We start from the raw sequence: 27,259 nt of genomic DNA on the forward strand, positions 1-27,259 counted from the left end.
AGCAATTTCTAATTCCAAAGATTATTCTTGATCAGTGTAGAATTAAGATGCAATACTTATTTCAGGACATAGATACAAAATAAATTGTTATTTAATCATATGCATGCGTGCGCACACACACACACACTATATATATATATATATATATATATATATATATATATATATATATATAATATTATATAGTATACACACAGAGAGAGACACTATATTATTATAGTGTATCTGTGTGTGTATGAATATCTCTAAATTGCCTATATTTTTTAACTGAGAGAGGGAGATGTTGTTAGTCCCAGATACAATAGATCTGTTGAATCAATATTGACATACTAACTTCCCATTGATTCAACGTGTCTAGATAGATTTTGGACATAGGCTCTTTTTTAAATGAAAAGGTATCAATATTCTTTTCTGAAGTAGGAAGAGCAAGACAACTTCATTAATTTATACTAGAATTACTTTTTTAAATAAGCTATAGTTTCACCATTTACCCTTGAAAATTCAGTTTATGAATTGAATCCATTTATTCATTTTAGTTTTGTATCCTACCATATGTCACATCCTGCGAGGAAGAAACCAATATTTAAGTGAGAAGATGAAAGGTTAAAGCTTGCAAATCACAACCAAATGCATCCCAGCCAGATTATACATTTTGACTAAACTTTGTGGAAAAGAAGTGACCAAAAATGCCCCCCGTGAGGACTAGCATAGAGCTGGAACAATAAAGAGGGCAGTGTCATTTGGGGTTCGGCCAGTTTAGTGTAGTCTAGTATGGTGTAGTGATTAGTGCTGGGCTGGAATCAGAAAGACCTGGGTTTACATCCCCAACTATGATGATCATTGACGAACCTTGGACCAATCACTCTCTATCCACCAAATTTACAGGGTTGTTTTCAGGATAAAATATATGGTGTGTTGTGGAGGGAGAACCATATGTGCCTCTGAGCTCCTTGTAGGATGGACATGAGAAAAATGCTGTGAATAAATAGATACGAGTGTATAAAGAAGGTGCCAGATGATTCCGTCTTGGTTATGCAGAACCCTGTCCTTGCAGAATTTCAAAACTGGCACCATGCATTGTGTTTGAAAGGCAGAATGTAATCATTGCTTCCAGCTACCCGATCTTGTGATTCAACTCAGTACAGTCAGCCCTCCTTATACGTAGATTTTTTTAATCCATGGATTCAAGCATCTATGGCTTGAAAATATTCAAAGAAATTATGAATCCCAAATAGCAAACCCTGATTTTGCCATTTTATATAATATACACCATTTTACTATGCCATTGTATTTAATGGGACATGATTTTGGTATCCACAGGGTGGGGGTCCTGGAACCAAATCCCAGCGGAAAACAACAATGCATTGTATATTATCTATAGAAACCAAAGGTTTTCAGGATTCTTCCAGAAGCTGCAAATTCACATATGAAGAAATAACAACTAAGGCCCAGTACAGATGAGTGGGAAGCGCCATAACCAGGTCAAAACTAGAGGTTAGGGAGTGTGCAGTTGCTGCTCCCTAAACTTAGCGTACAGCAGTGCTGCTATCATGGTGGCCTCCGGTCCAAATGGGGGCCACCATGATGGCGCAGTGTCCACACGTCTCAGACAGGAAGTGGTATCATGGCAGCACTCTTTCCTGTTTGTGGCACTGCAAAAAATAAGCTGCTCTAAGCAGCTTCTTTTTTGGGAGCGCATCAGTGCCTCATGGTGTGGCTGCTACGGCACCAACGACGGGGAAAGACTGCCTATCTGTTGAGACCCTAAATTTCAAAGTATAATTTAATAATAATTAATACACAATCTCTGTTAATTTCATTCACTGTTGTAATCAGTACAGTGGCCCCTTCCCTTACGCAGGGAATCTGTTTCAGACCCCCCGCATAAGGGAAATTCTGCGTATGATTGAGTCTCATTAAAGTTCATGAAGCTTGTGCTTGCAGCGGCGTGGTGGCACAGTGGCATGGCGGCACACGTGCACCACTGGCACAAGCCCCATTACTCTTTTCGGGATGTGGTGCTACTTCTTCTGGCGCAGCTTCCAGTATATGCTGGAAGCTGCATAAGACGTACCCGCATATGATGCAGGTGCACTGTACCTCTAAATAACCATTCTTTTCAGGAGTTTTCCTTGAGACTTTTCTGGATTACTTCAGTGAAAAGATTTAGTAATGGTGGTCTAGCTTCCATAAGACAGTAAAAGCCCATCATTATTGTAACAAAACCACAGTGGCACATTGGCTGTGTTCTAGAATGTTTCATTTACAGTTGCACTGAGATCCAGCAAGACTGGCTGGTGCTAATCTGCAACTGAACATGAAACTCCAGAACATACTTCTTAATCCCCTGCATTGTAAAAATTGTTGTAGGAAGATAGGCCCAGTACAGACCACCATTTTGCAGTGGCCTGGAGCTGAATTAGGGCTGGGGAGTGCGGAGCATCCACACGCTCTGCACTCTCCCAGCACCATTTTGAGGAGTGCGCATCCACATGCCATGCGCCAATGACATTTCTTGTGCACCACATCCAAATGGGGCTGCACACAAAAGACATCACCGCGCCACTCCAGGGTGCTAATGGCGTCTTGGCAGTGGAGCAGAAAGGAGCTGCTTTTTGAAGCTCCTTTTTGGGGAGGATCGTTGCCACACCCATGCGGTTGCCACGGCAACGGTCTGAGGCAGAAAGAGGAGGCATCTTGCCATCCCTTCCTGCCCATCTGTACTAGGCCATAGTTTTTTGAGAAAGAAACTTGCTGGGGTTGAAATATTTCCACCTTCTAAGGGTAAAGGTAGTCCCTTGACATGAATGTCTAGTTGTAACTGACTCTAGGGATGGTGTTCATCTCCATTTCTAAGCCAAAGTGCTAGCTTTGTCTGTGGACTGCTCTGTGGTCATACAGCCACATGTCTGCACTGAACACTGTTACCTTCCCACTAAGAAGTGGTACCTATCTATCTACTTGCATTTGCATGCTTTCAAACTGCTAGGTTGGAAGAAGCTGAGACTAGTGACAGAAGCTCACCCCATCATGTAGGACTTGGGCCTCGAACTACCAACCTTCTGATCATCAGAACTGGCATCTTAACCACTAAGCCACCACATCCACCTTATGCTTAACTAAAATACTATTACTATTTACTCATTATACCTAATTTGTTATTTAATGAATAGTATGGATTCAGAGCATTAATTGTGGTGGCTGGCAAGCTGTTGTATAGTAATTTATTAATAGCAGCTTGTTCATAATTCATTTGTACCACAAGGTGGAGTAGAAAATTTGACTCACCCCAACTTACCAGTTGCCTTGTTTACTGTCCATGGGTGGATGGGTAGCCAAGAGTTGCTATTTTTATGGGCACCTGTGGAGCCAGACAATCAGTGCCCAAAGTGGGCCTTTGTTGGTGAAATGTAGGCTTCACTCAGGTCCAATGGGGAGTGAATGTAAAGGGATCCCTAGTACTGCTCTGGTAGTCTGGTTTCAAATGTCTTCCCACTTATCATATACTGAAGCTAGCAAGTGGTTGTGTTCATTGTTGTTGGGCTGTAAACTCATTGCTTGTTGGTTTTGGTTTTGTTTCAGCTTTAATATGTGAGCAGTGTGGCATGGGGCCAGATGCAATTTTGTTGAAGATGGGACTGGATAGCCCATTATTCTTCCTTTATGATGGTTTCTTAAGCAACTTGGGCATGCAGGCTTAATAGTGCCGGGCCTAGCTCAGAGGATTTTCAACACACCTCCATCCCAGGTAGCATGGAAATCACACAGTGGCTGATGCCTACTTCACTTCTGTGAAGTTACTACATAGGTGTATTTCAGCTGGTAGGACAAAGGCATATCAAAAAACAGGCAGGTTGTTAAATTCCCAGGTCCATTACATTGTGCCAGACCAGGCCAAGTCTATGCAGCTGTAATTAATAAAGCTTTTTTTTTTAACCCATTGTTTGTGCAGATATTTGTTTTTCTTCCGGGCATGCTGTCTAGTCTCCAGACTGGGCCTGCAAAAATCTACACATCCAGACAGTGTACTGATCCAGAGTAATGTCTTTAGTGAATAGAGCTTCTGAATCTATGTTGAGTAGACATTTGGACTGAGAACGTTAGAAAATCTTTGTGGAAAAAGTCCAAAGCTCTATCTAGTCCCAGTATTATGTTTCCCATAGTTGGGCCAGCCTATGATTAGCCTGCATGCAGGTTATACTGTATGTGTAGAGGTGTGCTGTTTCTGGTATCCAAACGTATGCTGCCTCTGAACACAGAAATAGTGCCTAACTCATCATCATGACCAATGTGCTGAGGAGCTGAGTTTTTTCGGGGTAGGTGGGGTACCAACCCAGGATCTTGGCTGATATTTCAAGCAGTTGTGCAGCTTTTAGGACTTTGTTAGGGACACCCACTTGCAGATGCATGCTGTGACATTCCTCATCAGACAAATGTTCCTCTTCCTTCGGGTGCTGATAGTTCAGGGAGAAGTCACAATTTAAATATCCATCATTCTACCAAGATAGTACACTCTATTACGTCACAAACATTTCTAACTCCTACAGGGGAGGGGGTACTTCCACTAACTGGCACACTGGTATTGGATGAGAGCCCAGTGATGTAGAATGGAGGGCACCCTTCAGAGCCCTCCTTTCTGGGGGGAAAAAACCCCTCTCCATTTCTAGGTACGTGCAAAAAGAGGAATCCGTATGCTGTTAGGTATAAACTATGTCTAACATGTAGCTTTTTCTGTACTTGTTACTACAGTGGAGGGGAAAACTCATTTCACTTACATAAAAATGTCTTGTGGCATCTTAAAGATGAACTAATTTATTTCAGGTTTTGTGGTGTATATTTATCACTTCTTCAGTCTTTATGACTTCTCATGAAGTCAGCTATAACCTATGAAAGTTTATGCTGAAATAAATGAGTGTGTCTTTAAGGGGGCACAAAATTCCTCTTTTTTCATATTGAAACAGATGAACCTGTCTATCTCTGGAAATTCACTAACATAGTTATTTTGTAACAGGCCTTTGTGACCTTTTGGCTAATGGTGTTTCCTTTTTGCCTATAATTAACTTTTATTTCAGTCTTTGGGTTCATCTGTATCTTTACCCTGCTTCTAAGTGTACATCAGAATGGGTAGATATGTTTCACTGTAATGTTTTATAACACAGAGCCTTCAATTGTTGCATTGCCTTTCTTCTTTCTTTCATTCCTTTTGCAGAAAAGCTTTTTCCATTTTGTTTAAATAGAGCAGATATGATGCTATACAGTAAAGAGTTGGGTATTCATTATTCATTCATATAAAGATGATTGGGAATAAATCCAAAGGACATTTTAAACAGGCTTTTCATTGCTAATGTATAAGAATTTCTGGATTGTTTGAAATTTTGTTTGCAGCTAGAGGTTATATATATAAAAAAGAAATCATTTCAAGTCCCTGGTTTTTATTTATTTATGTGAGTGCATGTGTGTTTGAAATTGAGTAGCTATTGTGGTTTGAGCATTGGACTATGGAGACCATTCTCTGCTCAGTCATGGAAACACATTGTGTGACCTCGGGCAAGTCACTTACCCTCAGCCCCAGCAAACTGATAGGTTCAGGGTCACCATGAATCAGAAACAACTTGAGAACACAAAAACAACAACAACAAGCTATTGTCAAATCCATAACTTAGTTCAGAGTCTTCAGTGTCCATTGGAACAAGTGACACTATCAAAGTAAATATCCCTCCCTATACTGCAAATCTCAGAATTACATGGAATGAAGCCATAGTATGTGGAAATATAAACTATAAGTGTGAATAAGCCCTTAGTTTTGGTGGCCTGATACTACAGTTTCCACAGTGCTGAGAAAAAACACTATGCCTGAAGGGATCCCTAGGTACTGGTGGGAAGGAGCTGTTCCTATGAACTGATAGCTGCTCCTATGAGGAACAATAGCACTATCAATAGCACAAGATAGTATATGGAGGAGATTATATATATATATATATATATATGTGGGGGATGTCCCCATCACTGTGAGCTCATTGTATCTATCTATCTATCTATCTATCTATCTATCTATCTATCTATCTATCTATCATCTATCTATCTATTTTATATGTCACCTTTCTTCCAGAATGGGACCCAAGATAGCTCACAAAATGAATCAATTAAAAGCAAACAATAAAAATGTAATTTTAATGTAATTAAAATTGTCACATTAAAGCAGTATTGAATTATTTAAAAGATATACAAAAGTTAAAAGATAAAACACACACCCCAATCAGAAGTCTCTTTCCATGTGATTACATATTAAAAGGCCGATAAAATAAAAAGGACCTTCCATGTATGAGACTATATATGGCATAGATATCATTGGCAATTCAAAGTCTGATTGGTGTGTGTGTTGCTCCTTCTGCTGTGTTTGCAGGGGATGGGGATGATGGCTGTTTTCCTGTTATGTAGCTAAGGGTTCCCTTCTGTTTCCTAGCCTCTTTTCCCAAAGCTAATCATTCACAGTGGTGAGACTCTCCATCTGCTCATCCTCTTAACATTTGGCTATATTTCTTTTTTCAATGCTAGATGCCCACGGAAATGATGTTAGATGTCAGTGAGAGTCTGTGCAGTGGTTGCTGAATTACATAACATTACATTGCTCTGTTGTGGCAATGTGGATAGAGTGGTTGTTGTGCAGGCAGCTATTTCTGATTCCTGTCCTTGCCAGTGAAGTCAGTGGGAGGGACAGATTCATAGAAGACATTTAGTTTATAGAAGAGACTGTATTAAGGGATGCTATCCATGATATGCCTCAATAGATTTTTCTGAAGAATGAGAGCAGAAGGTGCTTTTGGCATTCACGTCTGCTTTCAGGCTCCCTATTAGACATCTGGTCCTGTAATGTGAGAAAAGAAGGTGGGATTAGACAGGCTTTTGGTGTGATCTTACATTCTTCTGTTCCTCCATCAGGGTTCTTTCACACTACAATGTTATAGCATTATAATTCCCCTTAAACTGCCATGGGTAAATCCCATGGAATCATGGGATTTTCAGTCAAGGAAGGGTTGCAACAAGTATATTGTGCATTTCAGTTGGCCAATAAAAGTTTCACTGATGGATTTAAGTCAAGGAAGGTATATTTAGAATTCTTGAACAAAAAGCTCCAGTGCCTCACCAAACTTACAAAGCCCAGGATTCCACAGGATGTTGCAATGACCATTGAAGTGGAATCAAAACACTATAACTGTGTGTTGTGAAAGATCCCCATGTTGGGAGCTGGTACAGGGTTGCATCATTGAAAAGATTTTGGCGGTGGATTAAAGGAACAGGTGTGCCCCTCCCAAACTATGCCCATCCCAACCCACATTGTTGTATGCTCTATTTGCTATGTTTCACTGGCATGTCTTTGTTAGTGAAACAATGGAATGATTCTCCTGTATGTCAGGGCAGAGTATCAACCATATCGTATTGTTGTTGTGTGTCTTCAAGTCATTTCTGACTTATGATAACCTTAAGGTGAAGCTATCATGAGATTTTCTGGGGCTGAGAATGTGTGATTTGCCCAAGATCACCCAGCAGGTTTCCATTGCCGAGACCCTGATCTCCAGAGTCCTAATCCAATGCACAAACCATTGCACCATAGTATATTTGCCAGTCTGCTACACTGCAGGATCCCCAGTATACTTTTATGTCCCTATAGTTTGCGACTTAGCTTTGGTATAGTTTTATGCCATTATAGTTTGTAATGGGGTAAGTGGGGAAAAATTGAGGGGAATGTCCATGATGAGCAATCAAACAGAAATAGCATTGCTCGTTAGAACAAAGTTTAAGACGTGCAGCTTTATTTCTCCGAAGGGATTTAGCTTTCTGTTGACTTCACTGAAACAAGATCATCTCAAGAGTTTTACAGAGAAAAGCTGACACAGTAATGTTGCTTTTCCCAGACACCATAGATTTTATACCAGCAGTTTAAGCTCATTACTGTGTGGTGTGACTGCTAGCCTGCTGTTAAAATATATCCCTTTCTAACTAGCAGAGAATTAAAGGACCTTTAAAATAAACTTTGCCAACAAACTTTGAGTATTTACTTCCTAACATCTGTTTAAATATTACTGTCTTGCCATCATATAAATACATCGTAGATATATTTTGGAGCAGCTAGTGTGGTGTAGTGGTTTGAGCATTGGACTATGTCTCTTGAGACCAGAGTTTGAATCGTTGCTCATTTATCGAAACCCACTTGGTGACCTTGGGCAAATCACATTTTCCCAACCTCTGAGGAGCGCAAAGGCAAACCCCCCCTGAACAAATCTTGTCAAGAAAAGCCCCTGAGATGGTCGTCTCAGGGTCTCCATAAGTCAGAAATAGCTTGAAGGCACACAACAACAAACAACAAATGAAGACAGAACAAAATGATTTTATGGGCTGTGTAACTGAATTTATGACTGTTTTTATTAGAAAATGCTCTATTTCAGTATTTTGACTAAAAAGGCCAACTAAAATGTATGTTCCTCCAGCTCATCTGTTGATCTTCTGCTTGTAGTTTATTTTGCCTTTATAAAATCCTCTTTATAAAAATATTTATAAAACCCTCTGTCCATACAGAAAGTGCCACCTAAATTCACTGTGGCTTATTTTAGAAATTTCCAACTTGATATTTTGGGTCAACATTGTGTAAACTGGACAAAATTCATAAATCAACTTGATTGCTTTCCTCATGTTGGCCATGATAAGAAACCACAAACTCTTTCCCCCTCCTTTAACAGTTCCATTTTAATAATTAAAACTGGAATTCTTTTTCAAAAAGATATATTGGGTTCTAGTGACAATAAAGTGGCTGAAGAATGGGTGTGAGCAAGGAAAAAAGGTGCCATTTCTAATACCTAGAGGTGGACTATAATTCCAAGAATCTGGGGCGTTCTGGGAACTGTAATCCCAAAAAGTAATTTTATAAAACTCAACTAATACCTGATTAAAAGAATGATAGAGAGCCACACAACCAGGGCACTATTAAACAGAAAGACCTGTTCATAGTCCCCATTAATTTCCCGTATCTAGAGGACAGAATATAATAATAATAATTAATAATTTGTTTGATTTATATACCACTATTCCAAAGATCATAGCGGTGAACAGCAAGTAAGCTAATTAGCAAGTAAGCTAATTTGCCCCCAACAGTCCGGGTACTCATTTTAGCGACCTCGGAAGGATGCAAGCCTGAGTCGAGCTTGGGCCCTTTTGCTGGTCTTGAACTCGCAACCTTGTGGTTTTGAGTGAATGGCTGCAGTACAGGCATTTAACCACTGCGCCACCAGGGCTCCTAAAGAATGAATTCAGATTCATATGAAATGGTAGAGGAAAACATCTCTTCTCAGGCAAATTTCTTTCTTGTACTGTATTATGACAAGATGCGCATTTGACTATAAAAATCTTACTAGTTTATCATTATAAAATCCCAAATGGCGTATGGTCAGGGTATATTTGGAGAGTGTTCTCATATGAAGGTTTAATCATTTATTAACCCATATATGAATCATTATTTGAGGCTGTGCTGCGTATGTCCCCACCTACAGAAATTAGGTAGCTAGTTACTTAATGGACAAGATGTTCTCAGTAGTGATGCCGTGTTTTGGAATAGGTTCACTAGAGGATTTTCCTTATGTGTTTACTTACTAGTATTTTTTATTAATTATTTTTAAAATTTTATTATTGTTATTACTTAGTATTTAGCTACAATATGTTTTTATGTGTGCATATGTCTTCTTTGAACCATATGTTCAAATATATGGCTATATTGCTGTGCAGCAGGTAAACTCAGTTGCCTTCTTTGAATGAGCATAGCTGTTTAGAGGTATGTGTCCATAGGATATGAGCATGAATATTCATTGGCATTTACTGATCTAATAGGTAAGCTGTAGAATTCACAGGTTTTATGTGGGGTACTGTACTGTTTTGATTGTACTGTTTTTAAGCACTTTTATCTTTTTTTAAAAAACTAAATTTTATTCTTTTAGCAAATGATGTGTTTTATTATTGTAATAGTTTAATTCTATTTTAATGCTCACTTTTGTTTGTTTTTAATTGCACTGTTCTTTTAAATTGTAAGCTGCTTTGAGTCCCAATTTTGGGAGAAACATGGGATTTAAAGAAATATTATAATAATACTAAATATAAACACCAATACTGATATGAAATCTATACTGAAAAATGTTTTTCATTTTAAAGTATTTCACACTAATTAATGTATAAGTAATAGGACAGAACCAGCATGGTGTAGTGGTTTGAGTATTGGACTAGGATTCTAGGAGACCAGGGTCTGAATCCCTGCAAAGCCATGGACGCACTGGGGGATTCTGGGCAAGTCTCATTTTCTCAGCCTCTAAGGAAAGCAGTGGTAACCCCCTCTGAACAAATTTGAACTATATTTTATATAGCACCAGTTATACATTCTGTTGTAAAGCATATCACTGGTGCTATATAAATTATTATTATTATTATTATTATTATTATTATTATTATTTTCAGAAAATATCTGCAAGCAGAGGTCCCTTTTTCATGGATCATTCTGCAACAGTGTATATGGATTTGAAATTCCAGGTACCTTTGAAGTTGCGTACTCAGTAGCAGGAACAATTTCAGAGTCTGTTAAGCCATGGCAGCCCCAGCAGGAGGCAAGAAGTGGTCATAAAATCAGAATAAAAAGTAGGGAAAAGTCAAGGTGGTCAACAAGGAGGAATGATGGGAGAGAACCTTGTCTCATGAGTAATTTTACACCTTGGATTTAACTTTCTCACAGGGTTCCACTTTTCAATAGCCTTGTGTATTACTTCAGTTGTAACACATACAACTAGTATTGCTGCTCCCAATCACAGTGGCAGAATACACTGCCATTCTATTCTGTGCTTTAAACTGTTTCAGCATTCATGATATTCTTTTTTTTAAAAAAAACACCACCCTGGACAGTTTGCAAAATCCTGTTAAAAATAAATGTTCTGAGCAGGTTCAGTTCCATATATTAAAGTAATTTTAATCTAGGACTCCCAGGTAAAATACAGGACAGAACCTCTGTAATTTAGGATTGAACAGAAAAGGGAATTTTAGCAGGGGTTGCCTGGGTCTCAAACAACTCCTGCTGACGTTCCCGCTTCTGAAGCTATTGAAACTATTGAAAATTACTGGAGCCCTGGTCTGTATTTTACTGGCAGCATTTTAAAAATTAGAATAGCTTAATGATCATTGGAATAAAATCGAGTTTGTGTCTTGTGCCCTGAGGCTAACCACATGTGCTAGTTATCTATCTTGATTCATTTTTTTAAATTGTCTGTATCTATTTGAGAACTGAGGAGCCCTGTTTCATGTGAATAGACACACCCTACCAAATGCTATTGCCATGTGACAATGAAATTAAAAGATGTCTTGAGGTCGGAATACTGTAATAGAAATTAAGATCGTTTCTGCAATCATGTATAGAATCATCTTGTGGCGTACAGAAGATCTTTGTAACTGTATGTATAGTGGAAGCGTGATGACTATATAGCACTACAAGGCTCCAGTTTGAAGGTATTCCAGGGCTTTGGGATGAATGAGAGACAGAAATTGTCTAATGTACTTTGAAAATGTCTTGATAAAGATTAGGAATGTTTGGCCACAACAAAATAACTGAATGTGTACCCACTAGACTTTCTGATTCTACTTACAGTGTTGCAGATACGTAATAGATTATTGATTGAATTCTTGGAGGGGAGATTGTGGACATTATCTTCTCATTTCTATCTTATCACTTTTCTCACAACTATTTCTTGTAATTATTTGCTGTTCCTTCTAAAATCTAAAGATCAGCAAGATGACATAGCATTGTCCTTCCCTGATTATATTCTGTGAAGAATTGATTTCTCTGCACCCTTCAGACCTCTGTAGAATATGAAATCATCTGCCATTTGACCAAGGTTACACAAAGCCATTTATTCACTATGCAGCATGAAAACTATTCTAGCAAAAAAAATAAAAAAAAATAAAAAAAAATTATAAACTGTATTTTAATATTTATGTTGTTCTGTAATATGCAGTGAAATCATCTGGCTTTAAGCCTTTTTTAAAAAAAAAATCAGCATTAATTTCTGTGGAGATTGTGGAGTGCATTTTATTTGTTCACACATCAGCAAACATAAATTAGTCCTTCAGCACAAAGAGTTAATCATTGTATCAGGATAGCCTTTAGCTGTTGAGGTTCAGTGGTTTATTGCCAGGGTAGAGTTGTGTATATTGGCTGTGCAGAAATAAGAGAAGATTGGACAAAACAAATGTACTCTTGCTGAGTTGGTCCACTTTTTATACTCTGTAAATTCTCTTTCTAAGTTATATTCACGCTATGCTTCTCCTCTTGCCATTTCAAACTACTAAATCTAGATCATTAGTGGAAAGTTGAGTTTCTAGATTATACCAGTAATGCTTCCCAAGGGATCATAAAATGAATCACTGACTCATCCGTCTCCAGAGAGAGTGGCAGAAGTACACAACTGAACACAACTTTTGGATTCAGATCAATCCAGTATCAGTGTCAGGACAGTAAGCCATATTTTCTTCAAGTTGTGTTAGGTTTCTTTCAGCCTCATTGTATAAGGTTACAAGGGTTTGTTCCCCCGTTCCCTTCATCTGCATGCAGGTACAAATCATTTAAAAGAACAAAAAGCTGGGATGTGGAACATTGGGACTTCCAGACATTTGTCCTACAGCTCCATTCAGCATGGCAGTGCTCAAGGACTGAGAGAGTTACAGATCAAAACATTTGAAAAGTCAAAGATTTTCCATTCCTGAATTCTGTTAGAGATGTTATATTGTTAGCTGGGATATAAGTAATAGTGACCATTATGGGAAATGGAAAGCCATTACCTTTTTACCAGTTATTTGAAAAAATCCTGTTGACACACATGATTGTTTTCAATTTTTCAAACTTACGGTATATATATATATATATAGAGAGAGAGAGAGAGAGAGAGAGAGAGAGAGAGCGAGCGCAACTTTCTGTTACAGTGCACCCACATCATATGTGGGCACGCCATACATAGCTTTCAGCTTATGCTGAAAACTGCATGCCATAAGAGGCAATGGTGTGCTGCATCATGGGCACGAGCGTTATTATTTTCAATGGGGCTCCACCATACGCGGTAGTTCCCTTACGTGGGGGGGGGGGGGTCCAGAACAGATTCCCCCATGTAAGGGAAGGGCTTGCTTTACTTTCTTTAGTGCTCTGATATAAATGATGTAAAAATAGCAGCTTGTTCCAATTTAAGGAGCGGGAGGATCTTTTTATTACAGCTCTCCGATCATACTGGCTGGGCATTCTTGAATTGAAGCATGGAAGAGTAACTTTTCCGAGCTGTGTAGCACACTGAACAAAAAGCACAGTGTATCCAAAAATGGAGCAAAACTGGCATACAGTGCATGTGACTTGAGGAAATTAAATTAGGAAAAGTCATAATATAATTATCGTGTATCTGGTTTCTGCACCGCTGTTGGCACAAGCTCATACATCATACTTTATCTATAATATGTCCAACCAGATACAAAAGCAAACATGCAATAAATGTTCTGGTTGATCTTAATAAATAAAAGGTATTTTCTATCAAACAAGATCAATTTAAAATATTTTTTAATCTTCAATTTTAAGAAAAACTTTGGTGGTGGTGTTTTTTAATTATTATTTTCTGCGGTATGTTGTTTATGCTTATACATAATGTGTTGGCCAGTGCCTATTGTGATAGACTTTTCTCATTTCAAAACTAGAGCTGAGGAAAGTTTGTGTTTTTTAAAATTAGAGCAGCCAGAATCCCCCAAGCAACTTGGCCAGATGTCTTGCCTATTGTGGGATTCTGGCTGTTGGTGTTCGGAAAAGTGATTTTTCCAAGCCTTGTTTGAGAGAATCACAGTAGTGATACTCGGACGTATAGATTTCTTGCACAACCTTATAGAGAAAACAGTGCAGAAATGCAAGGATTGTTTTAAAAGGACAAACACTAACACAAGGCGGCTTGCTGTCCTTGTTTATATTGTGTCAATGATAGTGGTTTGAAGGAATCAAAAGAGCAAACACATGCATCTAAGATTTCAGTTGGCACTACCTCTGAAATGGTCAGACATCATGAATTGTGAACCTAGCAATTTTATACCTTTTTTCAGTTATGGGGGAAAGCTGATCAGATGATAAAATATATTTTCTGGGATCTTTCAGGGTGTTTACAATAGAAATCAATTAGAAACATAGACATCTGAAAAGTGGATGTACTCTTAAACCAATAATGGCAAATATTCCAACTCGTGCAACTTCTGTTCAAGGACCTCAACAGAAGACTTTAAAGCTCAAGCAGACTGCTATGGAGAGAGGTGCCCCTTCAGATATTTTTGTTTGAAGCCAGTAAAGGTGAGTATCGGCACCTTGAATTGGGCCTCAAAATGATCCAGCAGGCTCTGTTTCTCATGAACTTGGTCATACTAGTCAAAATTCTGGAAAAGGACACTAAAAAATTAAAGCACCTTGGCTTAAAGGGCAGGCAGAGATATAATTCATCCAAAACTAATGCAGTTGAGAGGTTACCAGAGTATACAGTGGACCCTTGTTATACGCTGAGGTTTGGTTCCAAGATCCCCCGTGTATAACAAAATCCGTGTATGCTCAAGTCCCATTAAATATAATGACATAGCAAAATGGTGTCCCTTATAAAAAATGGAAAATCAAGGTTTGACATTTGAAATTTATACTTTTTGTGAACATTTTCAAACTGTGTATGCTTGAATCCGTGTATAAAAAATCCGTGTATAAGAAGGGCTGACTGTATATGCAGATACAGTGTACACTGGGTGAATGTAGTGGTTAAGAATATGATCTATAATATGAAGCCTCTGGTTCAAATCTTGACCCAGATATGAACATATAATATATGTGAAGATCGTGGAGCACATAGGAATAGTGATTAAGAATATGCTATATAATATAAAATCTCTGATTAAAATCTTGGCCCAGATGTGAACTCATAGGTCGCCTTAGGCAAGCAACTCTTTCTAAGTATCTATAAAAGGTGGATAAGAATGTCAGACCTCATGTGTTGTCTTAAGGATTGTTCAGATGATGCATGTAAAGATATTGAAGCACTTAGGAGAAATGCTAACAGTGTGAGATTTCTGGGGTAGGAGAACAGTCATTTTATAGCAATGTGGTCAAAAAATGAACAGTTCATGTGACTAATTTTTATTTTATTATTTATTTGTTTGTTTGAAGTAAATCTATGTTGCCAAATGCTCCCAAATACTTAATACAACAGTCCCTGTCTTCAGCCTCATGCTCTTGGTATCCTCTGGGGTTTAGTTCCAGGCCCCTTCATGGATTCCAAAATCCATGGATGCTCAAGTCCCATTAAATACAATGGTATATTAAAAAGGTGTCCCTATATAAAATGACAAAATCAAACTTGCTTTTTGGAATTTATATATTATTAATATTTTCAAGCTGTGGATGCTTAAATCCATGGATAAAGAATCTATGGCTACAAAGGGCTGGCTGTAATCAAAATAAAACATGACACACAAGGGGAAAGAAATGAGGAGAGGAGAAAAATTAATTGCAGCAGCAGCTTAGTCCCAGCAGAATGGAAGTGTGCCTGGCTGCTCTCCTTCTTCAGAAACCAGAGCAGTAACAGTTGGAAAAATGGAGGGAGGGGCTCTAAACTAGCCACAGGTCCCAGGCACAATGGGAATGTCAGCCTGGATTATACTTTAAGGGCACTAAAATATTTGTTCTCCTTGTTTATTTGTTCTTGAAGAGTGTTTCTTTTTCTTCTTAACAGGAAATGCTACGGTAGAAGATTAATCAGATGCCTCCTCTATGGCTCTTGCATCACATGGTGTGTCATGCAAGATTATTGACCTCATAATTTTTAAATGCATGAATAATTAGGCTAACACAATGGAAGGCACTCATACTGTCCTCCAGTTGCACAGACCCATTATGGAGATTTGCTACGTCAGTTTCTATCTTCCAAAGGGAAAAGTTAAAGGATTCACGTACAAGGGCTGTGTGACTCTGGACAAATCTAATAAATGCTTTCTTAACTGCTATCAAGTGAGGGAAAGCTTAGAGACTGTGGGATCAACAAGGCAGACCTGTGAAAACATTGAAGACATCTTTTTCAAGCAAACGACGACTAAGGATATTCTCACTGAGCTGTATAAACTGAACGCTGAGAAGGAGAGGCTCTTGACTACTCTGCTGAGTTCAAGCCATATTCTAGGTGTTAAAATGGGAAATCAGGATGGAAAGCTGCAAGACGTTTCTGAAAGCCGGAAATATAGAGATGATGAGAACCTGGGTTTCTGGGATCAACAAGAGTCTTTTTCAGAATCCATGGAAAAGAAGTCCATATTGAAAACTAAAAAAACAAGGAAATCCAGCAAACGGAGAGAGAGCATTGAGGATTTCATAAACAAGAAAATTAAAAGAAAGATCCCAGCAGTTGTGGACCCTTCAGCTTTAAACCGCAGACAGGTATTGTCAGAAAGTAACAAATTGCTTTCTGCCACATGTCCTGCAGATGTCTCCTCCAGTTCTTTTACATATTCATATCCAGAGAATCTGGAGGACAAAGAGGATTTATCATCAGATATGAATCAACGGCCAGGGAAATCAAAAAGAGAACGGCATTTGCTTGAAAACAGTCGGGCTTTAGGATCTGATACAGATCTCTCTGTTTCTTTCTCTGAATATGACAATGATGTACTCGGACACTGTTTTGCACATTCCAGCCATAGTTTATTAGATGATATGGAGAATACACTTAAAGTGATTCAGGTGCAACAGAGCAGCCCTTTGCTGAACTCTTTCCAAGAAACATCAGCCAATAAATCTGAGGCCTTTGGTAAGATTGAAACACCTGAAATGGTGCATGACTATAATTGTACTGCAGAGAACCGCAAAGGCAAGCCTGAGGTTGGAGTGGGATCAAAAGGAGAAGACTCAGAGTATGAATTACAGAACGTTTTAAGCACCTCTGTAGAACATGGCCAAGTACCTTCTGCCAAGAATAAGGATAGCAAAGAATCAACAGGTTCTGTTTTTGCCACTGTGATGCAGGGAAAAATGCATGAAGGTTATATTCAGCAATATAAAGAAAAAGAGGATGCTATTGAAGAATCACATACTCTGATTGGAGCAGTCAATAAAACCATATTGAAAGTTATACAGAGTGACAGGTTAGATGAAACTGCAGAGTGGAAGAGATTGCCGCATATTACCAAACCAACAGGATTAGTTTATGAAAAAAGACCTACAGTGCCCCAGGAGAACAATAAATATTCATCTTTACACCTGCCAATAAATTTGAATCCTGATATTTGTCAGATAAGGACTGGTGTTAAACAAGAAGATAAAAGGCCACTGTCTCCCTCTTTAGCAGCGGTTAGCAATGTTTTTAATAATTCATACCCACCATCCAATACACACAAACAGATGTCGCCTCTGCCTTCTCCTATGTCATCATGTCTGCCTAGCCCACAGCTACACCACAGAATACTTCCATTGCCTGCTCTTGAAACTGAAGAGAAATCTGTGTGTAGTGATTATCATAGTTCAGGAAATTTTGGTGCAAGTCTCCTGCCAGGTAAAGATCTAGAAGCACATCTGCAACTCAGATTTTCTGAATGTGAACATTCTGGACTTTATATGAGACAACCAGGCCTTTATCAAGGTGCCAGTGGAGATCACTCTGAAAAAATCAACTCTCAAGAAAAAAGCAGTATTCAGCCGCAAGCTTCAGGTTAGTCATGTTTTGATTTTTTTTTTCTAATGCCAAAATGAGATATAATCTATTGGGAACTTCTCTTTTGCAAGTCCTGCAGATATTACGGGATCTGCATGAGACACACAAAGTCCTTGAGAACTGCATAAAGTCAAATATGTGCCCTTGAAGTTATGCTTGTTTTCTAATTATTGAGGGAAATGTATTTGAAATGAATACAGTATATAAGCTATTAACAAAATGTTTATATAGAAATTGAATAAATTGAATAAAAGATTTGAAAGTTTTTACTGCGCTTAGCATATAGGCAATGGAAATAGAAATATGGAAGTGAGGATGGAAGCGACCAGTAGGATTTGTTGGACTACAAAGTATTACGTTGGTAAAATCGTAATTATTTGTTTTATGTTTGATATGGAATTGATCAGTAATGCTTTACATTTTAAAAATAACCTTTTAATATATTCCTTTAAACATATTTTGCCTATTTATGAAGACCTTTTCTGATTTTTTGGTATCTTTAAATATCAAATTGATAATAATAATAATAAAAAATCTTTAATTTGCCTTGGTTGATACATTTAGAGTGTAGTTTCTCAGTTAGCAACTCCTATTGCTGAATGCTACCATAACTGTAAAAACTGTATCTATACAGTTATGGTTATGGTTAATTATATTACATAATTATATTGTTTATACTTAATTTATATTTATTAGCTAAAGATGTACATATTGCACTTAAATAGTATTTATGTTTTTCTGAGTATTTGCTGAGATTTGGTTCCAGTACCACCCCCCATGGATACCAAAATCTGTCGATGCTCAAACCCCATTACAGTCATCCCTGCATATTTGCGACTTTGATATTTGCGGATTTGATTATTCATGGATACCATTAATATGTTCTCTCTAGGACTGTCTAGGTCCTCCAGTGCAACTCTCTGGTCAACTTTAACTAAAAGTTGCACTGAAAGACCATTTGTAGCTACTCCAGTGCCATTCTATGTTGGACATTGACCACAGAGTTGCACTGGAGGACCTAGAGATTCCTAGAGAGGTGTCCTTTAGGTAAAAACATGGTGTTTTTGTTATGTGCGGTTTTTCCATATTCATGGGGGTTTTGTTCCCCTAACCCTGGCGAATATGGAGGGACAACTGTATATACAATGGAGTAGTACAATGGTGTCCCTTATATAAAATGGCAAAATCATGGTTTACTTTTTGGAATTTATATATTTTAAAAATATTTTCAAGCCATGGATGGTTGTATCTGTGGATAAATCTGGGGTTTCCAGGATGCACTTCATAGTCACCCCTCCTAATGTGTGGATCTGAGATCTGTTTCCTTGAATATATGTGGAGGGCAACCTCCGCTATTTGCAATGGCACGTGCTCCATTCAAGCCTATGGGGCTTGAATAAGCGCAAGCCTCTGTTTTCACGGGGGGGGGGGGGGGGCTGGAATGGATCCCCCATGAAAATGGAGGGCCAACTGTATTTTACTTTGCTTTTACTTTCTGGGGGGGGGTGCATGCCTTGGCTGTCACATGAAGGTCATGAGTCACCCCTGGTTTAAACTAATAGGGACAATACTGTATAAGCAATGAAGGTCTTCAGTAAGAAGGTTAATTATAAGTCTATGGTCTTAGAAATGGCACTGCTGCTCAAAATCTGTGTCCCAAATTGGAACTTAACTAGATGCCTCTTTAGAATGTTTCTCTGTTAAGGGCAAAAACAATGTTAGACAAGATACTGTCTGAAGAAATCCTAATTTGGTTTAGACAAAGAGGTGAACCTGGCTGCCCTGATGCTGATGAACTGCAATGGTCCTCATGGAAAACACTCCTCCAGAGTGTGGTTGAGTCTCCTTACCTGGAAGTTTTTAAATAGAGGCTGGATGGCCATCTGTCAGGGGTGCTTTGGTTCTGTGTTCCTGCATGGCAGAGAGTTGGATTGGATGATCCTTGAGGTCTCTTACAAATCTATGATTCTGTGATTCATCTTTCACCATTCACTGTATGGGCTAAGGTGGGTGGGAGGTGCAGTATACTATAGCTGGGGGCCTACCTGTTCCACACTCCTGGTTCAAACATTCACAGTGTAAAGACCAGCTTCAAAATTGTGTGAAAGAAAATGAGCAGCAGTCCTTCCTTTCATACAAAGAATTCACCTAAATTCAGTAATTTTGCTATTTGAAACTATTGTGCATTTGAGCCAGTTAGCATAGAGATGATAGTCTAAACATTTGTTCTATGATTACATCTATGTAGGTGTTACTGACAAATCATTATTACAAATACTTATTACTGTCAGCAAATACTTTCCAAATGCTGAATGTAGGCGGCAATAAGGTGTTTTGTTTAGTTTGTTTTACATTCACTGTTGAACCAGATATGATGAAATGTTTCTTTTAATTGCAAAACAAGTTGATCCTAAAAATATTTGAAATGCTAGTTTATTTGTAAAAAATGTTTTTTTGTTTTTTTGCATTCATCTTTACTCTGCAAAAAAGTTATTTTTAAAATATGGACTGTCATTGTTGGCAGATACAAAACTTCATTTAAATAATGCTTTTGAAATACATGAAGGGTGAAATGGTAGGCACAGTCATGACAGATTATTTATTTTCTTTACAAAATGGGGCTGGGGGGAAATCCAAATTTTTAAAAACATATTGGAAGAATTCAGTACAGCGCCTTAGCTAAAATTTCTTCCGTAGCTGATATCTAAAGTCACAAGGCAAGAAGCATTAGTGAGTCACATGCCTGCAATATGATGAATTCACTTGCTTGAGCAATTACTGGCACTTTATTTCTTGCAGATAAGCCTCACATCTACTCATAATCAATATTACAGTCAGAAATTGTCATGATTTGACAGAAATAAATACTACATGGATAATAGTTTTGCTGTTTGGTAACTAATAAAAATTAGGAGTTGAATCTATGTGTTCTAGTAGACCTTTTAGTGAAGCTCTCCTATTCTTTTTCTGTTCATTTACTTAAAGGGTTTTTATTTGTCCTCACAACATGGCATAGTTTACAAACACATAACAATTAAAATTAAACACAAACACTCAACAGCAGCAGCACTAAAGATTTTAAAGTACCATCTTCAGATTGGAATAAATGTGTTTTCACTTTTCCCCAAAAAAATCAAGGAATGATGAGGCTATATGTATCTCCACAAGCTATGAGTTTGGCAGATATGGGGCTATCAATGAGAAAGTCCTATCCTTGGTACATATCAGATTACTCAATTACTCTTACTGGTCAGGACCATCATTGATCTTAATATCTGATCTTAATATCTCAGATAAGATGTTGATGTACATTTAGTCTGCACTTGTTAAGATCTATTCTTGATCCCTTCCAGTGGCTCCTAATGATATCTAACAAACACAGTTAAAATCATCACCATGTCAGTCAGTTCCTTCTGCTTTTTGCCTGCATGTCCCATCACCACTACCCAATCTCCCTTTGTGTGTATCCATGTCTACCTATTGAGCCGATACTCCATTGTAGTGCTGTTCCTCTTGTAGTTGCTCCAAGTTGTATGGGAGCTGTTTTGGTACTGTCCTTCAGAGATTCTGCACTTGTCGGGGTTTCAAAAATCTGCCTGGGATGAGTTGATGGAAAGGGATAAACCTGAATGTTACCAGATATTGATGACACCCCAGTTGAAGTCTCCATATGACTTCTTCCCATGGTTTCTTATAGATATGTTAAAAAGCATGTGAGACAAGTTGGAACCCAATGCCACCGTCTGGTTCTATCTTTCCAGGAAGCACTGGAGCCAGTGCAACACCATGCTTCCAGGTTCCTTCCCTGGAAGGTGTTCAAAAATGATACCAGGATACATTACTATGTTACTTGAATTAGAAATAATTTATCTCATCATTCTGGTTCAGCATGATACTGTTTTTGAAAGGAATTTTTGGGTGTATGCAATGTGGCCACAGTGGCAAAAATACATACTTGGATTTTAGTTTTCTGTTGAAATCAGTGCGGGACTGACATGGTCTGAGTAAACAATCTTGGTTGCTATTGGGATATAAGGACTTTAACAATCTCAGCTTCTGTGTCTACATAGTATTTTCTTTGTCGTAAGCTGTTCAAGGTAAGGTTGCAGAGCAGAGGAAGAATGGATCAATGATGTATTGCTCAGATTCCTAAGTAACCCATTCTAGCTCAAGTCCTCTGAAACTTGCCTGAGTATTTTTCTGGACATCAACCAAACTTGCTTTCCAATCTTGCACCTGACATTTTATTTGAGTACTGTACTGCAATTTATGCCTCTTCTCTCTAAATTTTAAACAATGTGACTTACAAAAACAACAAAAGAACAGCAGAATTTAAAAAATTTAACAATGAAATACAAATAGGCAATGAGAGTGTTGTATTAATATTGCCACTTATCAACAAGCTCATTGATCCAGTCAAAGGCCTTGTCTGTGTGGGCCAAAAAGTCCCTATCCCCCCCTCAAAGGAAATCTAGTATGATCCTGTTTGGACAATGTATGGCACAAACCCTAGTTCTGGTGCGGGCAGTCTGGACAATGTCCAGCACATTCCTCACCAAACTGGTATAACAACATTAACACAGAGTGAAAAAAAATCTTACCTGTTGCTCTGGATCTTTCAGGAACATCTGAACATCCATTTCCACACCATGATGGCTGTCTGCATGGTGCCCACCTGGCTACCTGGTGTGTCTGCCACTGCCATGGGTTGCTTGTTCTGAGGTCAGAATGAGGCACCCAGCATGTGACTATTGCTGGTGCCTCATTCTGACCTCAGAAGCAAGCAACCTGCTGTAGTAGTAGATACGCCTGGCACCCTGGTGGGACAGTCATGCATACAGCCACCATGGCATGGAAATGGAGCATAAGGTAATGAAGGCAGGTTGGGGCAGCTGTGAGGCCAGGGTACTCTAGGCTACCCATGAAGTATCCTCGCCAGTGCAGACAAGGCCATAGCCCACTAGCGGCCCTGCTCCATTCCTTGTACAATCATCTGCCTGCTTACATCATCATTTCAGCTCCTTCCACCCATCACACCCTGCACTTGAATGACCTTTTCTGATTTAGACTGTGTCCTATAATTTTCCCTGCCTCTAAATCTATTGATCTGACTTCCCTTCCTTCCATTCTGCTCAAACTGGCACCTTAGCTTTCTGTGCTTGGCTGCCTACGGTTTAGTACTGATAGCCCCATATGAACGAGCAAAATCTGGCTTATAAATTGGTCAGTGGATTTATTGCCTTATAAATTAGCAGGATGTCATGTCTGCCTCATAAAGTATAGAGAATTATTTCTACAGGAAGCACTGAGACTTGAATGATCAAAGTTGTAGTTGAAAGCTTGAAAGGAAAAGTTGCCATGTTGCTTAAGGCAGTGACCTGTTTTCACCCCACTACCTTGTCTCAACAAATACTCTAGCAGTTGCTAGAACACGAAATTGGATCTTTGAACTAAAAAGTAACAAGCCAGTTTAATAAGAGGCACTCAGTCAGAAAGTCTTGTGATCAGGTCTACTGTGATGCTTTTTTTTAGAAAAATCAGTTTATAAAACAAAAAGGCCTTTTTACAAGCTTGTTGAAAAGAGGACAGCTGATATGCCATTTGTGGATGTGTTCTGAATAAGATACTGTGAGAAAATGTCATCAGTTCTGGTTTTCCAAAAGACACTCTGAAGCACCATTAGGTACTGTTGTTTCTATAGAAATGTAGGTTCCTGATAAAAACCAGTCACTGAAGGGCAGCAAAGTGAAATAAATTGTGGTGAAAAGCCCAGCAGCAGACAAAAGTTTTACAGTGGTCTAATTCTTCATATATCGGTAAGAAAGGCATCATGTCCTTTTAGCACTGTTTCCTGATTCACACAAGAAACATCCTTTTGTCCCATAGAATTCTGAAATAATGGACTGTTAAGCGGCAACCTCACACTGCAGCCCCAATCCGGCCTCTGGATAGTGCAAAATGGAGCCGAAAACAATTTTTGCACCCTGAAGTGATGCAGCTCTATGGCATCCCTTCAGTGCTGTGTCATTTGTATACAGTGCCGGAGGTGCATCATGATGGTGCATGCCATCTAGACCACTGTGCAGCAAAATAGCACCATGGGGGTGGAGTGGGGTAAGCGTCATCAGGACACTGTGCCCTGACTCTGGCGACAGGCTGGCATTTTCTGCTGTTCTGTATAGGGCCTTTGTCTTTTTAAAGGGTACATCTTTAATTTGCATTATTAGTTGCTAATACACAATATCAGTGGCAGCTAATGTCTTCTATATTAGTGGAGAGGTAAATTAACTCCAGGTTTCAGTCTGAACTTTACTGGTAATATCCATAGTGCTGAATCTTTTAGGGCTAGGTCAGCATCTTGGGATAGCCCTTTTAAAGTTTAGAGTAAAACCCAGATAGATTTTCTGCTCCCTGACATGAAATCCACAACTGATCCTTTCAGTTTGATTCCAAATGGGCCCAGCTACTACCTACTATTTTTAAAAAAAAAATGTAAACAGAAAAGCAGTTCCTATTCTACAATTTAGTTCTGAATAATCTGTATTTTATTTCACCGTGTATAATGTGTTTTATGTCTTTGGTTTATGATACCTTGACTCCACAATGTCTTACTAATTCTTCATTTATTGGTAAGAAAGGCATCATGTCCTTTTAGCACTGTTTCCTGATTCACACAGGAAAGTAGTAATATCCTTTTGTCCCACAGAATTCTGAAATAATGAATTTTTAAGCTATGACCACTGTAAAACTGGACAAGCAGGAGCCAAGATTAGAGCATCCAAATCAGAGTGGATCCAAGTGATTTTGTCTGCAAAGTGTCTTCAGATTCTTCATAGTGAACTGTCAAGTGGTCTTTATTTCCTTTTTTGGGGCCAGAATGTAAAAGGCCCCTGACCACTTGGGACAGCTGTGTTGGATGACACTGTGCAGACACAATGGTGGCAGAAAAGCAACAGCCTGAGAATGTGAATAGGGTCCTTGGAGAAGTGAGGGCCACTGTATGCATACTGGATCCTTGCCCTTCCTAGCTCCTGAAAGCAGCTAGAAGGGGACTAGCTGAGTGGGTAAGGGGAATGGCGAATGTCTTACTGCAGCAAGACAGATTTCCGTCCTTTCTAAAGAAGGCTGTTGTGAGGCCATTATTGAAACAGATCTCCTAGGTTCCCACCATTATGGATAACTATCAGCCAGTCTCTGATATTCCATTCTTGGGCAAGGTTCTGGAGTGAGTGGTGACTTACCAGTTCCAGGTGTTTCTGGCTGAAATGGGTTATCTAGATCCATTTCAATCTGGCTTCAGACCTGGCTCTGGGATAGAGACAGCTTTGGCTGCCTTGGTGGATGATCTACGGAGGGAACTGGACAGGGGGAGTGTGTCCTTGTTGTTTCTGCTTGACATCTCTGCAGCTTTCAGTACCATCAACCATGGCATCCTTCTGGGCCCCCTGTCTGGGATGGGACATAAATGAACTGTTATGCAGTGGCTGTGGTCTTTTCTGTAGGAGCAAAGTCAGAAAATGGTGATTGGGGACTCCTGTTCAACTCCCTGGACTGTGGAGTCCCACAAGAGTCAGTTCTGTCCCCTATGTTATTTAACATGAAACTGTTGAGAGAGGTCATCTGGAACTTTGGAGTGTGGTGTCACCAGTATGTGGATGACACCCAACTCTATCTCTTCTTTTCTTTCAGCACTGGATTGAGGCCGTGGCAACTACATGCCATGTCCCCAATCTGGCCTTTTTGCAGCACAAAATGGAGCCTTAAAAAGCAGCTCCTTTTTGCGCCGTGAAAAGGGCGCCATAGCCTCCAGCCCTGTGGCTTTTCAGTGCTCCTTTAGCACTGTGTCATCGGGATACAGCGCCAGAAGAACACTGTGATGCCGCCTGCCATGTGGTGGGGTGCACAGTGTCATGCTGGCATGGGAGCAGAGCCAGGGTGTGCATCGTGCAGATGCCATGCCCCCACTCCACCCCGATGCCAGCCTTTGATGCCAATCTGTCAAGGCTCTATGCTTACTATTATCTATTTTGGATTCACCACTTGATCATTGCAGCACAGACTGCTGCACTTCAGTGTTGTAGGGAATCATTATCCTCTAACTGTAACAAAAATATAATTTCTTATTAAAATCAAGTTTTTAGATCTTTTTATTCATATGTACTGTTATCTGTATCTGTTTTAATTTGTGTAAGCAGCTCTGAGTCCCAGTGCTGTGGGAAAGGCAGGGCACAAATAAATAAAAAATGCTCACAGTTTCCTGTCAGGGTGAAAAATTAACATTATTTGAAGGTTGAGATAAAGGAACCTTTTAGCAACATTTTGATTGAACAGGTTGTTATAGTACATTCTTTGGGACAGCTTGCCTCAGCCTAGCACTTTCCAAATGCATTGCATTACAAAGCCCATCATGCTTAAGACCTCAGTCATATTGCAGGATTTGTAATCCAGTACATCTAGAAAAGTACCAGAGTAGGGTAGGCAATAAAAAATAGCAAATGGGACACTTTTTAAGGTGTCAGTTATAAATTGTGCCACTAGGGGACCACAGTGATAACCAAAACATGTCATTCTCTGCAAATCTCATGGTTATTTTAAAAGCTATCCATTCAATGAATAAATATTAATAAAATAATTATTCCAAGATAACATGGAATTAAATTCAACCCTTCCCAACATCAAAAAGAACCATTTAATTCCTCCATTTCTAATTATTATTATTCATGAATTTAAACTTAGCATTTTAAGTTCTGAGAGCTCACTACAGAGAGCAGATTAGTTTGCTGCCAAATTTCAGCAGCAAGAGCAAAGGCAAATTCATTGTTTTGTCTCTGAATTTTGGTACAGGTTCACCGTCCCTTATCCAGAATTCCAAAATACAAAATTACCCATATGGGTAGCTGGATAATGACACCTTTGTTTGCTGATGGTTCAATGTACATACATGTGTCATGCACAAAATTATTTAAAATATTGCATATAAAATTACCTTCAAGCTATGTGTATAAGGTGTATACAAAACATAAATGAATTTCATATTTAGACTCGTGTATCATCTCCCAAACATCTCATGTATATGCAAATATTCCAAAGTCCGCCCCCCCCCCCCAAAAAAAAACCCGAAAATCCAAAACACTTCTGGTCCCAAGCATTTTGAATAAGGGAGACTCAACCTGTAGCAGCAGTGGTGATGGTGAGACAGCCAGTGATGTTGCAACCCCTGAAGGATCAAATGCCCTCTCAACCTGGGAAGATGTTTGAAAGTGGTGAACTGGTCCTCATAAGTAAATAACAGTGGGAGTTCAGTGAGAACCATATTCTTGTAAGAAAAAAAACAGTTATCTCTACCAAAAACATTTACACAAAAGTATCTGAATTATAATGATTTAGGTTACAATAATAACAGTTATAACCACGAATAATTCTTGAATAGTTTTATTAAAGCTGTCTCATCATTAATCATCCTCACACTTGTGTTAACAGAGTCC

General features: G+C 38.9%; 1 protein-coding gene across 3 annotated transcripts in view; it reads left to right on the forward strand.

The window, feature by feature from the left end:
- Nucleotides 1-27,259, forward strand: part of FMN1 (formin 1) — a 220,154-nt gene that overhangs the window by 8,653 nt on the left and 184,242 nt on the right. For 2 of the 3 annotated variants that reach the window (XM_089521999.1, XM_089522001.1), the window contains exon 2: nt 15,807-17,771. In XM_089521999.1, the coding sequence (XP_089378125.1) occupies nt 15,926-17,771 (1,846 nt within the window). In that variant the 5' untranslated portion in view covers nt 15,807-15,925. Of the gene's footprint in view, nt 1-14,311; nt 14,387-15,806; nt 17,772-27,259 lie in introns of those variants that run through there. The other variant, XM_089522000.1, reaches the window with a different exon arrangement.

The sequence above is a fragment of the Sceloporus occidentalis genome, unplaced genomic scaffold, assembly GCF_023333645.1.
Source record: "Sceloporus occidentalis isolate IW3139 unplaced genomic scaffold, rSceOcc1.0.p SCAF_4, whole genome shotgun sequence".
Taxonomy (NCBI): domain Eukaryota; kingdom Metazoa; phylum Chordata; class Lepidosauria; order Squamata; family Phrynosomatidae; genus Sceloporus; species Sceloporus occidentalis.